This window comes from Condylura cristata, unplaced genomic scaffold (genome assembly GCF_000260355.1).
Source record: "Condylura cristata isolate star-nosed mole 26May11 unplaced genomic scaffold, ConCri1.0 scaffold00034, whole genome shotgun sequence".
Classification (NCBI taxonomy): Eukaryota; Metazoa; Chordata; class Mammalia; order Eulipotyphla; family Talpidae; genus Condylura; species Condylura cristata.
Genome location: NW_004567135.1, coordinates 8,397,668 through 8,415,082, shown reverse-complemented (window position 1 = coordinate 8,415,082; position 17,415 = coordinate 8,397,668). Strand labels below are relative to the sequence as shown.

At 57.2% G+C, this 17,415-nt stretch overlaps 1 protein-coding gene across 4 annotated transcripts in view; it reads right to left on the bottom strand.

The window, feature by feature from the left end:
• Positions 1-17,415, bottom strand: part of MICAL3 (microtubule associated monooxygenase, calponin and LIM domain containing 3) — a 167,592-nt gene that overhangs the window by 37,164 nt on the left and 113,013 nt on the right. For all 4 annotated transcript variants that reach the window (XM_012732409.1, XM_012732410.1, XM_012732407.1 and 1 more), the window contains 3 exons: positions 6,494-6,689; positions 2,931-3,163; positions 1,546-1,635 (listed from right to left, as the gene is read on the bottom strand). In XM_012732409.1, coding sequence (XP_012587863.1) covers positions 1,546-1,635; positions 2,931-3,163; positions 6,494-6,689 — 519 coding nt within the window. The remainder of the gene's footprint in view (positions 1-1,545; positions 1,636-2,930; positions 3,164-6,493; positions 6,690-17,415) is intronic.

Genomic DNA, 17,415 nt, shown 5'->3' with positions numbered 1-17,415 from the left:
GACACACAGATACACAACACAGACATACACAGACACACACACAGACACACACTGAGACACCCATACAGACACATACAGACACACACAGACACACACACACAGACACACTCTCTCTCTCTCTCTCTCCTAGTTCAACTGGATCGAGGCATTTCAAGCTCCACACAAGCTGTGGACGCGGACGGAGAGGACCGTACATTCTAAGGCCAACACAGAAAGAGCTCTCCGACGTTCTTTTCATCCGAAACGCCCTGTAAGGGACCCAGATGCCCAGGGAGGGGACACAGGTCCCAAGGGGCCAGCGGAGGGCGGCTTCTCCGGTCGCAGGCCCGAATGTGCCCACACAGCGTGAGGCCCAGGACACTCGCCGGCGTCTGCCGGGCTGGCGGCTTCTCTGACACGTCGCCAGGAGCAACAGAAGTGAGCTGGGCAACGCACACCCGGGCCCGGCTACCTCAGGCGGGACAGAAAGGGCCTTGCCGGCAGTTGGTTCATCTCCCGCAGCCAGGACCCCTCCCACAGAGCGGCCTCATGCTGCGCCAGGGAGCGGCTATGGGGAGAGGCAGTCGGGGGCACGGCTGGGGTGGGGAAGCAGCGCTCTAGAATCCCCAAAGCGCGGCAGTTCTGCGAAGGGATGAGACACGCCCTCTGCTTTCTCTGGGTCAGAGCCCTTCTTTAAACTCCATTTGGGCCCCAGGAGCTGCCCAGGCAGCAAGCCTGGCTCCGAGGCAGCTGACCAGCGCCCCCTTCAGGCCATTCGCGCCGGCCGAGCTCAAGGAACCCCATGCAGCCCTGCCCTGGGGACCCCTCTAGTTCGGACCATGCCATACTTTGGTTAAAACCAAGGGACGGCCAGCAACCTGGGGGTGGGGGGCGTGCTGCGGGAGTGGGGGGCGCTATGGGAGTAGGGGGTGGCCTTTCAGGCACAAGAGCAGGCGCCACAAGGAGCCTGGGCTCCTGACGGGAGCACCCGCCTTTGGCTTCATCACCTCTCAACTTGGGAGCAGCAACGAGTGTTCCATGGATTGAACGTTCTTGTACAAGACCCCCAGATATGGGGGGCTTGCCAGTTTGGGGGGGGTTGGGGCGGGGGGTTCCTCACATGCTCCTTACTGGAGATGTGGTCGCTACAGACTCGGAAATTTTCTAAGGTCGACTGGCCTGTATGGTGTGGATGGGGCTGAGCCCCGCCAAGCAGCCCGGATGTCTCAGGACTGACCAGAGGACCATGCAGGCCCATCCTTCATCTGGTCGACAGCACGGGGCAGCCCGAGCGTTGCCGCCTGTTAGTAAGTAGCCTTGGGGACTTGTCCACAGCCTTCCCTCCTTAAATGTCACGAGGGGCAGTGGAGGGAGCCGGGGTGACCTGAGCCAGGACAGGGGTGCGTGCCCACGGGGAGCAGGGCGGCCGTGAGGATGTCTCTGCATGGCGGCTCAGGCAGGGAGGGCGCCGGGCGGGCCTGCAGGCCAGATGGCTTTCTGTGGGACCTGCTCTTGAAGGCACGCTGTGGGGAGCCAGGGCGGGGTGTGGGGGGACAGAGTGGGTACCTTTACGTGTACCCGAGTCTTCTTCCTTTGAGAGGAGCGGTAGCCACTGGCCTTGCAGGAGTTCTCTGTTCCAGGGGCAATACTCCCCTTCTACAGCAGGGGGAGTCAGACACCCACAAACAGCACCAAAAGCCCATGTGGGGATAAAGGGAGAAAGAGTGGAGGGGAGGAAAGAGAACAAGAGAGGAGCGTCATCTCCGGCCGTGAGACAATCTCACCCTGTCGCTCTCTACTCGGGCTCCCAGCCCAAGAGACACACACACCGCGGGCCAGGACAAAGGTCCAGAGCTTGGCCAAACTGGTCAGTATGTTTCTCTAGTTAAAGTCTGTCCCCTGGAGGTTTGGTCTTGACACCAGTTCCAGGCCTAGGAAATTAAGTCTGTGTGAGGGAAAGCAGGGCGAGAGGGCAGGGGAGCCGGCTTTGACCCTAACTGTGCCTGGGCTAAAGCCACTGAGCCTTCACCCCAGAGAGGGAGAGTTTCCAACAAATGTCTTTCCCCAGAGGCGTTGTGGACGGGATCACCTGCCCACAGGGATACCGAGGCAGCCTGGGGGCTGCAGCAGACACAGCAGTGTGAGGCAGGCACCGGCGCCCACGGCCCGGCCCGGTGCCAGCACCTCTCGGGCCGGGCCCCCTCAGGTGCCATCCATGAAGTGAGGAGGGTGGGCGGGTGTCTCCTTCCTGGGTCTCACTCTCGCCTGTTAAAGGCAGGAGCACAGGGCAACCAGGTGTGAAGAAGCCCCTTAGGGCCGAGACAGGGGCCCCGGGTCTGCACGCCTCTCACCACGCACCCGACTCCTGGACAGCCAGGACGTCCATGCAGAGGCGGGGGAAGGGGTCAGCAAGTTCTTCCTCGTGACCCAAGGTCACGCGGAACCAGAGACGCAGGGGAGGATGGAAACATCTCGAGGGCAGGGCGAGGGACGTCCCTAGGCCAGCGGACCAACTTCAGAGCTTCTCCTCAGGATGGGGGTCCACCAAACCCCCGTGGTCGGCTCTGAGCTGCAGAGTCTGGAAAGCTAAGTTCCCTTCATTACTAACATCGGCTTAACTGAAACCAGAGGGGAAAGACGGGAGAGGATGAGGAGAGCGTCAGGAGAAACCTCATCTGGTGACGTCTACACCAGCCTCTGCTTTCTGCTGCTGATTTCTCATCAGAAGCGCAAGGGGACATGGTCTCCACGCTGACGGTGGACGGTCAGAGGCAGGAGGCGCCGTTACAGAGCCGTGGGAGACACGCCCACGTCGCCTGCCCACGTCGCCTGGCCACGTCGCCTGGCCACGTCGCCTGGCCACGTTGCCCAGCCACGTCGCCCGGCCACGGGCGCCTCTTGCACTTGGGGACGGGATGCGTCAGGGTGGGGAGAGGAGGCTGTTTCCTGACCTTCGCTGGACTCCTCCTCCTCCTCCTCCTCGTCCTCGTCGTCCTCCTCGTCGTCCTCCTCCTGCCCGGGCTGGCAGCTCCTGGAGGCCTCGAGCTCCTCTTCGCTCTTCCCTTTCAGGAGAGCATGGATCCGCACGGCCTCCTTCCAGGGCACGCCGCCCAGGTCCGAGGTGGGCAGTGGAGGCTCGTCCTCGTCCTCGTCCTCCTCCTCCTCCATCTCGGACTCGGAGCTGCTGCAGGGAAACAGCACATGCCCGAGTGAGGGGGTGACGGACACTGGGAGGGGCGGTGCAGAGCCCGTGGGAGCAAAGTGTCAGCGAGCACCCTCAGGGGCACCCACCAGGGCTCCCCGCTCAGGCCGCACGTGGAGGGGGCGGAAGTGGGGGTGCACATATGTGCGTAGAAGCCGACAGACCCACACAAGCAAACGGCCCAATCTGGAGGTGCCTCCGGGACCCGGCCCAGGCCATGCACCGAGGACAGGCCACAGAGGTGACCGTAGCGGGCTGTGGGCTGGTCTGAACACAACTCAAGGCCCTGGAATCAGCACGGCGCCTCCTCGCCTCCAAGTCTCTTTCCTGCACGTTCTCTCAGGTGTCACCTGCTCATCTGGGCTTTGACGGGCCCGGTCGGGGGGAGCAGAGCCAGGGGAGCACAGGGGCTAACAACAAGGTTTGCTCCAGCCTGAGGTGAGATGAGCAGGGATTCTGCTGCACGGGGCGTGGACCCACGATGACGACGGCACCAGGGGTGTGAGCACAGCACGGGCGCGTCCCTGGGTTAGCTCACTTGGGCCGATCACTCCAGGGTGCAGCCTGTATTATCCCACCGGAGCCTACGGCGGTGACGGCAGAAGCCGGGAGTTCTGCGGCCGTGAGCAGCTGCAGGCGGCAGGCCCAGGAGGGTGGCTGTGCCCAAGCCCCTGGCTGTGGGTCTAGCAGCCTTGGGGGGTGAGGCAGGGGAGTTGGCAGATGGCCGGACTGAGGCACCCTGCTGTGCAGAGCCCGACTGATCCTCCTGGGTGGCTTTCCAGGGAAAATAGGGCATCACGGCAGTTCCATTGTGCTGGGAGAGCAACTGCAGCCTTCTGCCAGCTCGGCGCTCCCCCACCCCACCCCGCCTGCTGTTCCCCCAAGCTGCAGTCGCCGCTGCCTGGCGCAGCCGGGCTCCTCTGGCTGTGGCTTCCAGAGCCTGTTCTGCCGTGCAGACCAGCTAACACTAGCTGCTGCTTTTTTTTAACTTGAATTTCAGTAGGACAGGTGCACGGGTCACATCCTGTTTCCATATTCTATCCTGCTTCCTTGCACTCTGTCATAAACGCGAGGAGGCCGCTCTCCTGGGACGCCCTGCCCACATCACCTCTGCAGAAAAGCTATCACTACAGAGACTTGCCTACCCTCCCCGGAGGTCAAGGTCTTACTAGCTCACCCCTAGCCGAGCCGGTGCTCTCTCGAGCCCGCAGCAGCAGGAGAGCGTCTCTGTGGGTGCTCTGGACAGAGACGCAGCTACGTGCAGTGAGGCACTGAGATGGTGCGGGGAGGCGGGCCCCAGGGAGGCTGCCCCGAGCGTGTCTGGCCCCCAGCTGACGTGGGTGCTTAGCAAACACCCACTGGAAAACATACTCAAAACTTGAACCAAGTTCTGTGCTCTTCCTCCCACACGTCACTTGACTCGTGCTGGGAAGTGTCCAGTGACTAACTCTGGTGCTCACCATGCTGATCAGAAACCCCTGCCTGTCAGGCCCAGAGCTCCCACCCCAGAAGGCCGGTGGGAAGTCTGGCCAACGCTGATGTCACCCGCCTTCTTAAGCTTCTCTTTCCTTATGGCGCTCTTGATAATCTTCCATTGAGAGCACTGAGCCCCTTCCGCCAGACACAGGCAGGTCCGGGCAGGTAGTGAAAGTGAATTCCAGGTAAAGACAGCAGAGGGGGGCTGGGGTGGGGGGTGGATGTAGGGGCTGGAGCTGCTGTGTGGCTGGGACATGGCGTCCTGCTCCTCTTTTTACACAGTCTGGACAGGTGAAGCCCCTGACAGCAGTGACCCTGGGGTTGGGCCAGGAGCCCCTGATTCCAACCCTGGGGCTCCCTCCCCTGAACCAGCAGCACCACCCCACCTCCCAGCTGCTCTAGGGCCCCTGTGGGCCCTAGGGGAGACTGTTTTGCCAAAATATTTGTATACAACAATCCAAGGACAGACCTGTGGCTTGTTTTTCCTTTAAGAGCAGTCAAGAGCCAGTGCTTGGTGCCTGCGTGTGTGAGAATAAACACTGGCCCTGAATGAAGTCAAATGGACGGGATGCCTACCGGCCAGGAGATGCCACACCTCAGTGGGGTGGGGACAGCGGCTCTGGGGCCTCAAGGGAACCGGGCAGATTCCAGGGCTGGACTTGGAGTCCATCCCTACTCCTCGACTTAGTCCCCCAGTTTCCTTATTTCGGAAGGGACGAGCTGTGGGCGTGTCTACGCTGCAGGTGTAAGTAACGGAGTCAGGCCTTTAACACCTCCAGCCTCTATGGCTATCACCTGCGGCCCAGATCGTGCTCATGCAGGAAAGCTTGGGACTGTGGGTGCCCAGCATGCGGGCCTGACTGGACTGGAGCCTGGGGGTGCACACCTGAGCCCAGAGGGGGCTAAAAGCTTTAGTAGCAGTGGCAGTGAGGGCAAGTGATGCGATTGCAGAAGAGGTGAGATACGAGACGACACAGGAGACCAGAGAGCTCAGAGAAAGAGCGTAAAGATTTGCAGGGGGCTGGGAGACTCGGAGGCTCGGTGGCTGCCCACTTCCCAGCCTCCCCGCCTGGCCCGGGCCTGCCATCTTGCACGCTGGCCTCCCTGCGTGGAGTGCCTGTATCCCTGGCTTCCTGAGAGAGCATTAAGGACTGAAAAACCCTCCGAGGGCTGTGGGACTCTTTATCCACCTGCCCGAATCGACAGTGAACCCGCCCTGTGCTTACGGGCACTAGAACGGGATTCCCAAGGGGAGGACTGAGTGAGGCCAGGGACGGAGAGCCCTGGCACCTCAGCTCCTTGCAAGGCTGTGACAGCACAGGCAGCAGCTCCTGTGAGCCCTGGGAGGCCTACTCGCCCTTGGAGTCAAGCCCTCCGCCAATCCTGAGGAAGGCCCGGTATGGCCTCGTTTCACAGGTGAGGAAATGGAAGTAGAGAGACCGCATCTTGGCCCTCCCTGCTGGCGCAGCGGGTTAAAGCGCAGCACTAAGAAGCGAAAGCCACCTCAGCATGAGTTCCATCCCGCCCCGGAGGTGACCACATGGCGCGGCAGACCTCTCCTGACCCGCCCGCTGCTCCCCTCAGCAGAGCACTTCGTCGATCTGCCTGTTCTGCTCCCCACTCTGTCCCTGGTGAATCCTCTCACCACCCTGCACCTCTGGCCTGTACCCCAGTTCTGTGTGCACAAATAAATCGTTAGAAAACATCTTGTCTAGGGTCAGCCCAGCTGTTAACTGGGCGCCTTCTGCCAGCGGGAGCATCAGCGGGGCGAGGCTGCGGGAAAGCCACCGGCAGGCCACACGGGGAAGCCGGGGCGGAGGGCGCACGCGGGCTGACCTGCTGCCCACGTCCTCCTCGGGGCCCTTGTCCAGCACGCTGCTCAGGTTGTGCTCGGCCTGCGTCTCCTCGGGCACCTCCTCCAGCTCCTCAGCCAGCTTCACAGACAGGCGGTAGTTCTCCAGCTCGATCCTTTCCGGAGTGCCCCTCAGCCGCTTGGCAATGCTGGGCTCCTCCAGGCCGTTCACGCTGGAACCTGCGACACAGAGAAGCCGAGATCTGATGACAAACGAAGGGTGGAACCCGCGCTGAGGGACGCCAGAGCTGGTGTGGGGCGGGGAGCCCAGACAGAGCAGAAGCCACGCATCCCCGGCGGGCAGGACTCGCTTCAGTGAGAGGAGGACCCCTCCCCACCAGCCAGCGGAGTCGCGGGTTTGGGGGATGCCAGGGGAGCCCCTGGGGTACAGCAGAAGTTTGCTAAGTAGGAGATGCCCAAACCCTAAGGACTAACCCGAGGGGAGAGGCATGCTCCACTCTGTCATCCCCGAAACCCCTGGTTCAAGCAGCGGTGGCAGGGTGGGCGTGACGGGTGTGGGCGAGAACTTGAGGACCTTCTCCTCATTGCCAAGGAACCGAGTCCCTCTGAGCAGCTTTGGTGGAGAAGGTGAGTGCCTCCAGCCTCCCACTCCCCCCCACTCCCCCCACCCCCCTAACTGCGGGGTATCCAGTACTGTTCATACACTCGGTTTGGCTGGTCCTGAGGCGTCCAGGCAGGCAGCTCTGCAGTCACACCTGACCTATCTGCCTCCTGGCGCCGGGTCCACGTACACCCTGGTGCTGGTCAGAGCACCAGAGCGAGGCTGCGTCCCTGCCAGTGTACCCTGGGCAGAGGCCGGCTGCCCTGTTGCTGGGGACCCCGGCTTGACTGCATAAGGTGATGCTCACCCCCCGCAGCTGTAAGGAGACAGTCGCCCCCTTTCCTCAATTAACAAGCGATCTAGGGGTGACATGCAGAAGCCCGGGGATCCCTGCACCCTTCCGTCGCTGGATGTCACATCCATGGTGCTCCTTGCCTGAGCCAATTATGACGCCGAGTCACCGTTGGTGACTTTAAAAATGCTATCATTCCTCGTAAGGAAGCACTTTCCTCCTTTTACTTTTTCTACTAAAGATGTCGTATTTGTTTCGTTCCTTCCCTTGGTGTCCCCCAAACGGTGACCCTCATTATTGCCGTTACTCCTTTTGATGTCCCTCTTTGTCCCAATTTGGACAGAGGAGGCACGAGGCCGATCACTTGTTCTTTAATGGAATGTGGTGCAGCAAACAGGTAGGTTAGCACCTGACTCCGCCAGCGGCCAGCTGAAAGGTCTTAAGAAATCGCTTAAGTTCTGAGAACTCATTTTCTGAGCTCTAAGTGAGGCCAATTCCCATCTCCAGGGTTGGTTATTATGAACAGGGAAGAGAATTATATACCTAGGCACAGTCACCAGGGGAAGGGATGCTTTGGGCCATGAAAACTGGGGGGACCGTGTCTCCCCAGAGCTTTGTGAACACTGAGGGGGAAGGAGACCGTCACCACGCAGTCCACGCCCACTGGCCCACGTGGGAGGTGCTGCACTCTCTCCACTAGGGCGAGCCCCACACAGGCCCAGTTTTCCCAAAGGGAACCTGGTATCAGGGGATTCCTGGCAAGTACTGCAAATTCACCAAATGCCAAAATAGGCTCCTGGCCCAATCCTCAAGCGCCATGGAAAATTGGGAAGGGAAAAAAAAGAAGTCTGCTGTCCTGAGCAAGTGCTATGTGCCAGGCTAGTCCGACGGTGAAGAGAAACTCAGATATCAAAAGCGAGACCAGAGGAGCCCCGGGTGGCGGCCACCACACCCTAACGGACACAGAACCTCCCTCTTGTCCGCTCCTGGAGCCGGCCACAAGAAGAGACTGTATTAGGTCAAGTCTCAAAATAACCGGCACAGGCGAACTTGGAGGGTCAAGGTGCAAGCAGCGGGGTCAGGCCGCCTGGCCGAGCCCCACTGGCCCATTTCACTTGCTTCACGCCCAGCAGCACACAGGGGCTGCCCAGCTGGAAGGAGGCACCGAGGCTGGGAGTCCTTCGAAGGCTGATTCTTGATTAAGCCAGCGCGGGCAGATGTCAGGCCACTGGAGGCTCGTCCAGCTTCACACATAGCGAAAGGAAAAACTCCCAGGGTCCGGGCTACATCCTAAATAGGGAAAAAGGCTCCGGCCTGACCTAAGGGCTCTGTTTTGGAACGGTCACTGCCTGTCTGAGCGCCAGACGTCGCCTGAACAGGACAACTTGCTCTCAGCCGAGGGGCCGGAACTGCCCAAAGCCTTGCATTTGTCTGACTGCTGGAGAGGCGTGAGGGACGTGGGTGGTGGGCCAGAGGCGGGGCCTTCCGGCTCCCCAGCTGGCAGCACTCCTCCCTGCTCTTCCTGCGGTGGAGACAGCTCCAGGACTCGGTGGGGCGAGCTGCTGAGGGCACTCTAGGCCTCTGGGCAATGGTGAAGAGGCTCAGGGCCTGGCTTTGGAGGCCAAAGGAAGACTTTTCCCAGGCACGGCTATGGCAAGCATATCTACCGTCGGGAGACTCTTCCGGGGCTCCCTCCTCAGAGGGAACAGGAATTCAAATAATGTTTCCCTGCGATCATGAAGTCTTTCTGCTTGAGAAGCAGTGATGAAGGACTACCTTCTGGCCACGGATGGTCACAACACCCCTGTCCATCACTATGATTATTCCACTGACAGTTCAAGCATCAGTGATGTTCAATAATATGCCCAAAGGCTCAAATGAGGCCGATGGGCCCCAGACCACACTGCTGTCTGACTCAGGGACCAGGGCTCCTTCTGCTCCACCGTGAGGGTGTGAGGGTGCCATCGAATTGCCTCTTACACATGAGCTATTCAGTTGTCTTCTGGGGTAACTGTTTTTATGTGGGGGCATGAAGAAAATTAGGTCACACAGATTCAGGGGAAGCTCAGCGATTTTGGAGATATTTAAGCACCAAGAACTGAGAAAATCTCAGCCAAACATTACACAACAGAGACCAGGGAGGAAAAATCCTCAGAGGGAACGAATCCGAGTGGTTATCAGGAAAACCCAACCCAACAGGACAGACTGGGGTGGTGTTCCTAGGGTGCTGAGGGTACCTACCCTCCCTACTGGGGTTCTAAGGGGCTCTGACATCACCACAGCCCTTTGTTCTAAATCTGCACAGTCCCATGGACTTCTGCTTTAGAAGTTAGTTTCCTAAGATGAAGAGATCTCCCAAAGGTACATTTTGACAGATGGAAATCCTGGCACACAGCACTATCTGGCCAAGGCCAAGAGGTATCTTCTAAGGTATACACCATCCACTAAAAACGATCTTGCCACTGAGTCCTCATCTTTCTCTTGATTTTATATTTTTCATGCCAATAAAACTCAATTGATTCTGCACTCAGCTGAGCCATCTGGCCAAACAGCCCCCATGCTGGTGTCAGGAAGACACGTCATGGGCCTGTCGAAGCCCTGGAGTTTGGTTGTCTTCTCTTAAACCACATGATCTGGGCTTTCTCCTCCAGCCGCCCACCTTCACGTAACTGAGGTGAGACTTCAGGAAGAGCTGGTCTGTTCAGTGTGGCCTGAGCTAACAGTCTTATCAGGTCATAAACGTGCCTCACAAACCAGGAGACCCTGGAATGAACACACGTAACCTAGCACGTCAGCGCAGCTGTGGAGCTGATCTTTGGATCGTAATAACAGGACAGAGGCTGGACAAGGTACAGCCCTTCTCTCCTACTTCTGCTTCCTGTTCCCCAACTCAGCCTGTTGGTTCTACTTCTGGACATCTTTGAGCCTGATCTGGAAAAAACATGTTGCAGAGAGGCCCTTGAAGGCTGATGGACAAGCGCCCTGAGCCACCTCCTGAGGGCCTTTCTAGGGCCTTTTGCCACAGGATCAGAGGCCATGGGGCAGCCATTCCAGTCATCCTCAGACCACATGATGCATGAGGGGAAAATCAAAAGAGGAAATCAGGTCCCCTCTCCTGCAAATGCAGCAGCACTGAAGCCTTTGGGGGCCAGGGGTTGTGGGTCAAAGCAGCACAGAGGTGACAGGTGTAAACCCCTCTGCCCAAGACAAAGCTAACCTGTCCTGTCAGGCCTGACACTCAGCGGGGTGCTGAAAACTGAGCCTTCTCTAAACTCTGTAAGGCTTGGTCTTCCCTTTTTTCTATAGTGAAGAGCCCCAGGGCATTATGAATTAGTAGGTCACTTCATATCTCATCCACGCAGAATGACTAAAAAGCAATGCCAAATTTAGCCAAGCCCTTGCAGAGATAACAGTGCTTCAGGAGAGCTGGTACACCCTGCGGTCCACCCCCCCACCACATTCCGCTGTGGACCAGGGGGCAGAGTCCTCTTACTGTTCCTCAATCTCTGTTGGGTAGGAACATGCCTCAGTGGCCATTCTGCCCTGACCCCACAGGTTGCACAGACCAGAGAGAAGATCAGAAGGTTGAAATAGTCTGACTCACTCTTACTCCAAGGACTCCAGTATTTTCAATCCCTACCAATGATGAGCACATTTGATATTCTTGTATTGCTTTTTAAATAAACTCCCTGATGATGCAACGGGTTAAAACGCAGCACTAAGCAGCTATCTGCAGCCACTGCAGTGAGAGTTTGATCCCCGGCCAGGGAGCTGACCCACATGGCACAGCAGACTTCTCCTGACCCGCCTGCTGTTCCCCTCAGCAGGGTATTTCAGTCCATCTTCCTGTTCTGCTCCCCACTCTGTCTCTGGTGAATCCTCACCCCCCCACCCCCCTGCACCTCTGAACTGTACTCCAGTTCTTATATGTATAAATAAATACACCTTAAAAAATAAATATACAAACTTCCATACATTTCCACTTATCTACTCTGGACAACAACCTTATGAGGTACAGAATAACCCGAGGCATTTTTTCCATTTTATCATTTCATAAACCGGGAAATCGGTGGCTCAGGTTCATCACCGAGGGTATAGCAAGTGTGACAGGCTGCTCTATGGAACGCAAACGAGCCTCTTCTCCTTGCAAGATCTACACCTGCTCCACTCAGACCCGCCTGTCTGTGAGTCCTGCTTAGGCCAAAGGAGGGATTCCAGGAGGCAGAAAGAGTCTGATGCTCTGTTCTCCCTCCCTCACTCTCCCCTAGCTGGGTGCGAGAAACCTGTGGGAAGATTCTGTGAGAGGTTCTGTTCCTCTCAGAGCTGGGGAGAACGAAACATGAAAACAAACAGCATGGAAAAACAAGAGCCCCTGGCTCTGTCCAGCTCCGGGGGTCCCGGAGCCTCTCTCTACGCACGCCTGTGCCAAACCCAAGTTATCCAACAGGGCAAAACAAAACTGCTCCTCCAAAGTGATACCTACATTTAGATTTAAGTAGGTCATTTTATCTGAGCTGAGTCCTAGTGGCCAAAAGTTGGACTGATCAACATTCCCGTGTTTTTCTCCTGTCACTTGTGATTCAGCTCAAACTGTGACTACAAAAAGCCTCATGTTCCACCCAGGTCTGAGCCGGTAATTTTTTTATGAGGACGGTGAATAGTAGCTGTCAAAGCATTGAGAGAATGGAAATGTCAGTTCAACCAATGGTGTCCTCTTCAAAAAGGGTAATAAAATAAGATAGAGAAAGAATAAGCACACAGATGAGAACATTAGAAGTAGCTGTACTGGGGCCCTGAGAATATCAATCTCCCCTCCCCCCCCGCCATCCTATAGTTCCCATCTTCTATAGACTGCTGGTGGGGGTGCTGCCATTTGGGGGGGACATGAGACTTTCCTGTTCTAGGCTTATTTTAATGATACAATTTTAGGCTAGATTTTATTTGTTCCTGCCCCCAAAAAGAGTTGAACTGGAGAAAATGAAGAGGGAATCCACATCACTTATTTACAATCCATCCAGTGCTTATTATCTTTTTTCCTTGATGACTTTTGATAACCTCTCCCCTGCACATGAAACCCTCAGCTCCTTAATCTACTCGCTTTCCAGAGGCACGCTGGAAGCTCCTGGATCATGGCGAAAGAAAGCTGGGCTTGGGGGAGACACACATAGCCCAGAAATAACCAAATGTGGACTCACTGATTCATACAGGGTATTCTAGTCACAGGGGTTGAAAAGACCTTATTTGCGGAGTAAGCCCACAGCCCTCTTCCCTCTCACCGAGCCATGACGAGTGAGGTTCCAACCAGGGGAAAGGGCCGCGGGGCCAGCACGGAGGACGGCTTAGCGTCTTCCGTGTCGATTCAACCCCGCCCCTGCCTCTGTCAGTGACGTGGCCTGGACCGAGTGTGCCCAATTTCTGTGTGTTCCGTCCATAAGATGACCCCATCCTCAAGGACGACTGTGAGGACTACATGAGAATCCACACAAAGCACTTGGCAGCACCTCGGGCCTCACAAGTGCCACATGCTGGCTTCACCAGCTTGCCATGTCCTGACTCTGCCTTCCTATGCGTTTCCTACGTGAGTAGGACAAGCAGAGTGCAGACTAACCGGCATGAGCCACACGGGGGCAGGGCCAGCGGGAAGGCAGGCGTGAGCACACTCAGGTTCTCCCCCTCTCTATTTTTGATGAACGGACTTCAGCAGAGAAGGGACTCTACAAAAATAGCCCCGCGGCACACACAGTATCTTCAGCAGCAAAGAGGAGAGTTGCCAGTTGCCAGCAACAGAGCAAGCCAACGGGGCTCTGGCTTCTCCCCCAAAGCCCATTCACTCCCTGTGACCCCAGGCCCACTGCCTGCTCCTCTTACTTCTACAACCTTCCACAGAGGGCTGGCTGCCTGGGGCCACCTTCCCGGCACAGCCCCAGTGTTCTCGGCCTCTGCCAAGGCAGATTCCCCAAGAAAACTGAACCACTAAAAGGCACGCACGCAGCTTGCTTGGAGTTGTTCGGGTTGGTTCACCAGAGCAACCCCTAGGAGTGAGGTTTTACTTGTAAGAACAACAACAGAAACCCAGAAACCTATAAACTCAAATAAATTTCTTGTTGGTAAAATAGTGTGGTGGGAAATTTTATGGCTGTTTTTTTCCCTCTGGTCTGGTTTTTCTGGAGCCTAGTGTAGCCCTAGAACACGGGAGTAACTGTCATGTGTTTTCATTACAATGAGTATCAGCTGCTCCCTGGCTACCAGGCTGTGCTCAGTGCAGGGACAATTAGGACTGGGCCCCTTTGAGACGAACTTTCTCTACCGAGGGCCCAGCTGGAGGCCACCCGGTCACACTGCTCGTCTCAGTTTTGCGCTCAAAGTGATGGACCCAAAGCCGGGAGGCCTATTCACTCTGGAATCCGCCTCCTGGCATTCCTGGATTTAGTGACCTTGAAAGAGCTCGGGGACAGAATGGACACCCTGACGTGGGCCCCGGCCTGCGGGACCGCCTAGCTCTGGGGTGTCTGTGGAAGACGCCCTGAGTTCTGCTGGTGCCGTAGGTCTCCCCCACCCCCACCCCTTTAGCATTGGCCTTGCCTTAGCCACTGGCTGGTTTACTTTCTCAGGGCTTGGGCTTTGGCAGAGTTTCAGAACACTGGGCACAGGGTGCAGGGAAGGTGGCATTGGAATCTCAGAGCCAGGGCTAGGCCTCACGGTAAGGCCCTGAGTTCTTCTGGAGATAAGGGCCAGAGTGGAAAACAATTACGAAAGACCGACCATCCCAGGCAGAGAGCGAAAAGACACCAGGCCATGCTCTTTCACAGGCGTGACAAGGTGGAGAAGATAATCCTGATGCTCGTGGAAGTAAGAATCAGGGACGCACTCGCCTAACAGCATTCTTGGGGCCGTTTCATGGGGTACAGCTGTTCACCAACTCAGCCGAGCCAGTACGATATTCCAGTTACCTTGTATCTCTCTCTTTCCCTGGGTTGTTCCTTTTCCTTTTCCCTCTTCTGTAAATAAACCCATTGCCCTGTTTTGCGTGCCTGCAGAACAATTAAATTTTAAGCGCGCGGGTGAGGCCCCACAGACGGGCAGCCCAGTTTCACCCTGAAACACAGCCACCACAATGGGTAAGGAGAGTTAAGTAAAGAAAACAGAAGCAGGCAGTAGGAATTCTGCCTCATTGTAAGTTTTCTAGAACTGATCTTGGCATAGTCACAGAGAATCTGTTCTATGGGCTCTTAGCACAGTCACCAGAGAACTGGGGCTCTGACTCAGATATTCCAGCACCTCCCGCCTTCTGCCAGTAGGGGCCTCTGACAGGTGTGTGAGCGTCCGTCACACCTTGCAGGCGCCTTGGCCGTGTCCACATAGACGGCCACAGCCGGGAGGGGAAGGAGGAGACGGGTTCGGGGAGGCTGAGGAGGCCTCGGGCACCAGCAGCAACTCAGCCTCTGGCCTAGTATCCTGCTTTCACAGACACCCATTAAAGCGTCGCAGAAATATCCAGAAAATGTTCCCAAACCGGCACACTTAGGTGGAAGTTGACCCACAGGAAGTAAAAGGCAGAGGGTGTTCACAGAGCCGGTGGAACCTGGAAGCAATTGCAGGAGAGCGGGCAGGCTGGCGGCCCGCCCCTGCGCGGCTGCGGAAGTCTCTGCGCAGGAGCCTGCTCCCTCCAGAACATCGTGGGAGAGACAGGAGCAGTTGTGAAGCAAGAGGAGCCAGTGGCCAATAGTCAGCTGAAAACGCTGGGCAGGGACAGAGGAGCGCAGCCCCGGCCTGACCCCGCAGGAGTGCCAATCCCCGGCCCTCCCCCTTGCCCCATCGTGACTCATCGACTTGCTGGCACTTGCCCGCTGCCAGAGAGGTGAGGGAAGGATGGCTCTGGAGTCTTGCGTGTGTTAGACTGTTCGGAAAGGGAACGGAATGGGGGAATCATGCTTCCTGAAATCCTCTTTTCTGAGCTCTATTTAAAAGACGCCACATGGGCACATTCCCTTTTGGACCTCAGGGAGGAGCGTTGTGGGGCCTGGGTCCCCCGGCATCATGCTGCCTTATTTTCCAATATGAAAATAGAGGGTGGCCCATTTGCATCGTCTATGCTGTGTCCGTGTTTGCACCACAGGGGGCCTCTCAATTAAAAATTTCACCAGGGAATTGATCTGACTGAAAAAAAAAAGAGAGAGAGAGTGGATATCAGGAAGGTTCAGAAAGAAAAGAATGCTCCAGGTGTCCACACCACGTGGCCCGGAGTCCCTCGCCACGGGGGGCATGAGGACACTGTGGAAGCAGGGACGCTCCTCCCTCTGTTACGGGACAAGAGCAGCAAAGCCTTAAACTCCACAAACTACAGACACAGACACTCTCCTCCCTGACCAATAACCAAGTTACTGTCTCTGGCTGTACCCCCACACCCCAACTCTTTTATTCCAGACTAATGGAGGGGCCAGGATACTGGCTGGCTTACTGCAGAGAAAGGGGAGAGACAGGCCACAGGCTCGGGCAGTGAGGGGGGGCGGGGGTGGGGATGGAAGGAACGAACAGGCCACCCGAACTCTGTTCAGATCAATTCTGAACTGGCAATGTGCTGCAGGGTAAAGCGACACAGGCACCGTGTCCTGGGGTCATGGGCGGGCGGGGACCAGCTTCCCCGACAGCGCCTGACGCGGGGGCTGTGTTCTGTGGGGCAACCTCCAATCTGCACCCCAGGAGGGTGGCTTCAGAGAGGCCAGTATTCTACGAACAGACCCAGAGGTGCCCCCCCACTGAGGTGCCACATGGGCCCAGTTCAGCAGCAAGGCTGGGCTGCGCCACGGCGGTGGGTGTGCAAGGGGCAGGCTTGTCCCTGCAGGCCTGAGCGCGGCGAAGCGGAACTGCTGCTCCGGGTCACACAAGACAGCACAGGAGAGACAGCGGCTGGGCAGGACAGAGAGAGCCCCCAGTGTCTGGGGAGCCAGGGCGGCGCCCCTCGGGCAGGAGACGAAAGGCAGGAGGCAAAGCTCGTGGTTCCCCGCAGCAGTGAAGAGCAGAGCCCGGGCAGGCCCGGCCAGTGTGGAATGTCTACGCCTGTATCTAGCCTGCAGGTCCCTCGCGGGGCTGGCAGCGTGGGGCACAGGTGACTTCCCTCTCACCGCCTTCCCTCTGCAGGTGCTACCAACCGCGTCAAGCCCTGGGAGCAGGGCCCTTCTGGTCTCGGGAATCTACCTGCTAGGTAGACACCCTTCTCCTAGCACGTCGCTGCGGTGGAAGGGAGAGCCTGGCCCAGGCCTGCCAGCCCTCTCTGGAGGCCCTGTGTCCCACCCGCCAGTCAGAAAACAGGGAAGGGAAAGAAAAACTCAGAAACCTGAAGATTGTTTGGAATTTATTCTCTTAAATAAGAATGGTAACATTTGTTAAAAAAAAAAAAAAAAGCACAACACCTTAGTTTCACAGTAACGGCAAAAACAAAGTTACACAATTAAATTAAAAAACTCACAAAGAAGCACACTAAAAACAACAGCACAGGTTAAAAACAAGGGCAAAATAAAGACCTGAGGGGAGGCCAGAGTGGCGGCTGCCTCCTGGGCTCAGCCCCTGCCCCTGGCTCGCTACTTTGCCCACAGCCCGCCCCGCCCCGCCCCTCACCTCTGCCCAAGCTGAGTGGCCCAGGAAAAGCGAACCCCTCAGTTTGCTGGTCAGAAGCTCTAGGCCACAGAAGGCCCCTATGGGAGGAGCTCGACCTGCCCCCGGCCGCTGGAGTCACGCGGGAAGCCCAGCTTGCTGAGAGCACACGGCCTGGTGCAGAGGGAAGGGGGTGTAGGCTCTCCGCGTGCTCTACGAGCACAGAACCCGCTTTGCCAGTGTGCTCTGCGTCAGCTTTCTGATTGGGTGTATTTATTGCTCACTTTTCTGAGATACGCACCCCCAAAAGTCGCCCTCTCCTTAGGGGTGTTGGGCTGCTCCGTTCTCCCCCAAACCTGACCAGGTCAGAGGCCTGGTTCCCAATGTGAAGGCTCCTTTGGCTTCCAGAGCCAAGGAACAAGAAGCTTTAGAAGCAGCTTCATATTATTATCATTATGTTG